The sequence below is a fragment of the Microtus ochrogaster genome, unplaced genomic scaffold (assembly GCF_000317375.1).
Source record: "Microtus ochrogaster isolate Prairie Vole_2 unplaced genomic scaffold, MicOch1.0 UNK1, whole genome shotgun sequence".
Classification (NCBI taxonomy): domain Eukaryota; kingdom Metazoa; phylum Chordata; class Mammalia; order Rodentia; family Cricetidae; genus Microtus; species Microtus ochrogaster.
This window is the reverse complement of record NW_004949099.1, coordinates 16,642,255-16,645,185: the sequence shown is the minus strand read 5'-3', so window position 1 is coordinate 16,645,185 and position 2,931 is coordinate 16,642,255. Positions and strand designations below refer to the sequence as shown.

Sequence of the window (2,931 nt, the reverse complement as noted above, 5' to 3'; positions counted from 1 at the left end):
CCTTAATGTCTGTGCTGCTGGGGTTATACGTAGGAAGTGGTCTCCTGTGCCCATGTGTTGTAGAGTACTTCCCACTTTCTCTTCTATCAGGTTCAGTGTGTTCGGACTGATATTGAGGTCTTTAATCCATTTTGACTTGAGTTTTGTGCATGGCCTAAATGTCAAAAAGTGATGACCAAAGGTTGGGAAGGATGAAAAGAAGTGTGTACAAAGAGAGATTGGGTTTGATTAGTGCTCACTATAAGTATTTCTTGAACTCCACACTGAATCAATTAGCATGCATAGTTGATAGAAAATCAATTAAAAATAAAGATATAAAATAAAAAAAGAAGCATCTTTGAAAATTTCTTTTCTATGAGTAGATTTCATTCTTATTTAGCATCTAAATGTTTGAATGGTTCAGCATTCTAGTTACAACTCACACTACAGGACTTTTAGCATTTTAGGATTCTTTTATCTTTGCTGCATCTCTAAGAGGTTATAATATCATACATTTAGGTAGACTAGTTTCTAATTGAAATGAATCCTTAAATTCCCTTTTTTCTGGTTACACCTGTTCACTATGGTGACATCTTCCACTCTAACTAAGATCAATACTACTTATCAATAACAACAGAATCTTTAATAGAAGAATTCATTTGCCTGCTCTGTTGATTTACGGTGCTTGGAATACTTCTAAATGTCTATAGCTTAAGGTTTTATCAATTTGAACATAAGTCCTTGTCTTTTTATGTATATCAAAGGAAAGTTGAAGTTTTATAAACTTTATTCTATAAGATATGTTCTGTTATACATTGCACTTTAACCACTTAGACATTTTATAAAATGCTTAAGAGCTGTGGGGTGGTATATGTATGTGTGTGACCATGCATGAGTATATATCTATGTGTGTGTGTGTGTGTGTGTGTGTGTGTGTGTGTGTGTGTGTGTGTGTGTGTGTGGCTGTATGAATATGTAGTGCAATCCTTCATATATACATGGTAAACTGTATAATTCTCATAGATTTTTATTTGAAGTTAGAGAAACTTCCTTCCATTTCCTACAAAGACTTAATTAAGCATTGTATTTTCTAGTGAATCAATGAGTTTATTGTGGTATTTACTTGGAACACAGATAAAGGGTAACAATTTGTATAGACTTTAGCTATTTAAAAAAGGAAGTCAATAGTCGTTTTGCTCTGTGGTCAGTTAAGCTAGGAAGTCCAAATCTATATGTGTTATCTTGAGTTGTTATTGGAAGAAATTATGCTTTTACAAAAAATTGCTGCTAATAATAAAAATAGTATTTGCCATAGCTTGATTTTTTAAAATACATTATTGAATTTTTGAAAGTGATCCTTTGGGTGATTACATAAATAACTAGTGTTTTTTTGCAACTATAAATAATAGTATGCATATTCATTCAACTTAATGCTGTGTTCAAAGTTTTACTTACTTGGTTATTTCCAGTGATATATACAGTCCATAGAACCCTTAACGACATTAATCAGACTGCTAGCTAGAAACTGTCTGTTTCTGAATTGTTCCATAAATATGAATAATTACAGGTAGGGAATAAAGTTTGTACAGGCTTCTTATGACCAAGTGTTATAAAGTAGGAGTTTGGGAATGGGTGCTCAGACACTGGGGCTCTCTGTCATTAGCATGTAGTAAGGTACCAGGGTGGATATGGCCATCATATTCACACGCCAGGAAACCTCTTTGTTTACCTTGAATCTTATTATGTGGTTATTTTATTCTCACATACACCTTACTATTTTGGATGCCCCATACCATTGTAATCCTGTTACTGCAACATGGGATTCATGAGTATATATTTGTATTGTATTCATATAGCTGATTTTCTAGAAGGTTTGATAAAGACATCAAATCCTACCTCTTCCTGCATGCAAACATTCTCTTGGGGTTCCTACGGAGAGATTTGAAGATCTGTCTTCAAGGAAAGAGAACATGTTGGTTTTCTTTCTGAAATATTTGTCTTCCTTTCTTTTTTAATTAGATCTTGAAAATTTTAAAACCAGAATGAGAAGCACAGTATCTGTCCGTGAAGGTCAGGGAGTAGTCCTTCTCTGCGGACCCCCACCGCACTCTGGTGGTGAGTACTATTCCCTATTCTGCTTATCGTATGCATGAGGTTCTAGTGCAAGACCTGCACTTCACACTCCAGAGCTGTTTCTGAGATTCACCCTGTGAAGCTGGATGACCAGCTTTAGGTACTCTTGGCTGAACTCAAACAAAACCCAATAACTGTTGTCTAGGCTCTGTGATTCTACCTCAAATCATCTTGATTTATTTCAGCTTTTGAAACAAATGTGTAAGTATGGTGAGATTGGAGGTGAAGAAGGAAAGAAATCTCTTCAAATAACACGCATTAACCCTTAAGATGGGCGGAGTATTAGTGACTAACATAAATAGAATGCCTTTGTCGGTGCTTTATAATAGAAGAAGATGGCCAAGGCCAGGTCAGATTTAAATGGAAATGATGCTTGTAGATGGAAGTTTCTGTCTCGCCCAGTCCCACAGCCATTCATTAAAAGATAAATCACAGAGGTTTATATTAATTATAAACTGTTTGCCCTATAGTACAAGATTATTACTAAGTAACTCTTATGACTTAAATTATCCAATAATTCTTATCTATGTTTAGCTATGTACCTTTTCTCAGAAAAGCATTCTCATCTAGCTTCCTCTGTGTCTAGCTTGCAGCTGCATCTCTGTCTTTCTTCTTCCCAAGATTCTCCTGGTTTGGTTGCCTCACCTATACTTCCTACTTGGCTACTGGCCAATCAGCCTTTTATTAATCTATTATGAGTGACAAACCTTTACAGTGTACAAGGGCATTATTCCACAGCAGATATGCTTTTCACTAATACAGATCTCAGTGCTGAGACATAATCCATACCCACTGTCCTTACATACTGGTTCATGTATT

The 2,931-nt window shown here is 35.3% G+C and overlaps 1 protein-coding gene across 2 annotated transcripts in view; it reads left to right on the top strand.

The window, feature by feature from the left end:
- Positions 1 to 2,931, top strand: part of Cntn3 (contactin 3) — a 374,705-nt gene that overhangs the window by 201,084 nt on the left and 170,690 nt on the right. For both annotated transcript variants that reach the window (XM_026788227.1, XM_026788228.1), the window contains one exon: positions 1,999 to 2,094. In XM_026788227.1, coding sequence (XP_026644028.1) covers positions 1,999 to 2,094 — 96 coding nt within the window. The remainder of the gene's footprint in view (positions 1 to 1,998; positions 2,095 to 2,931) is intronic.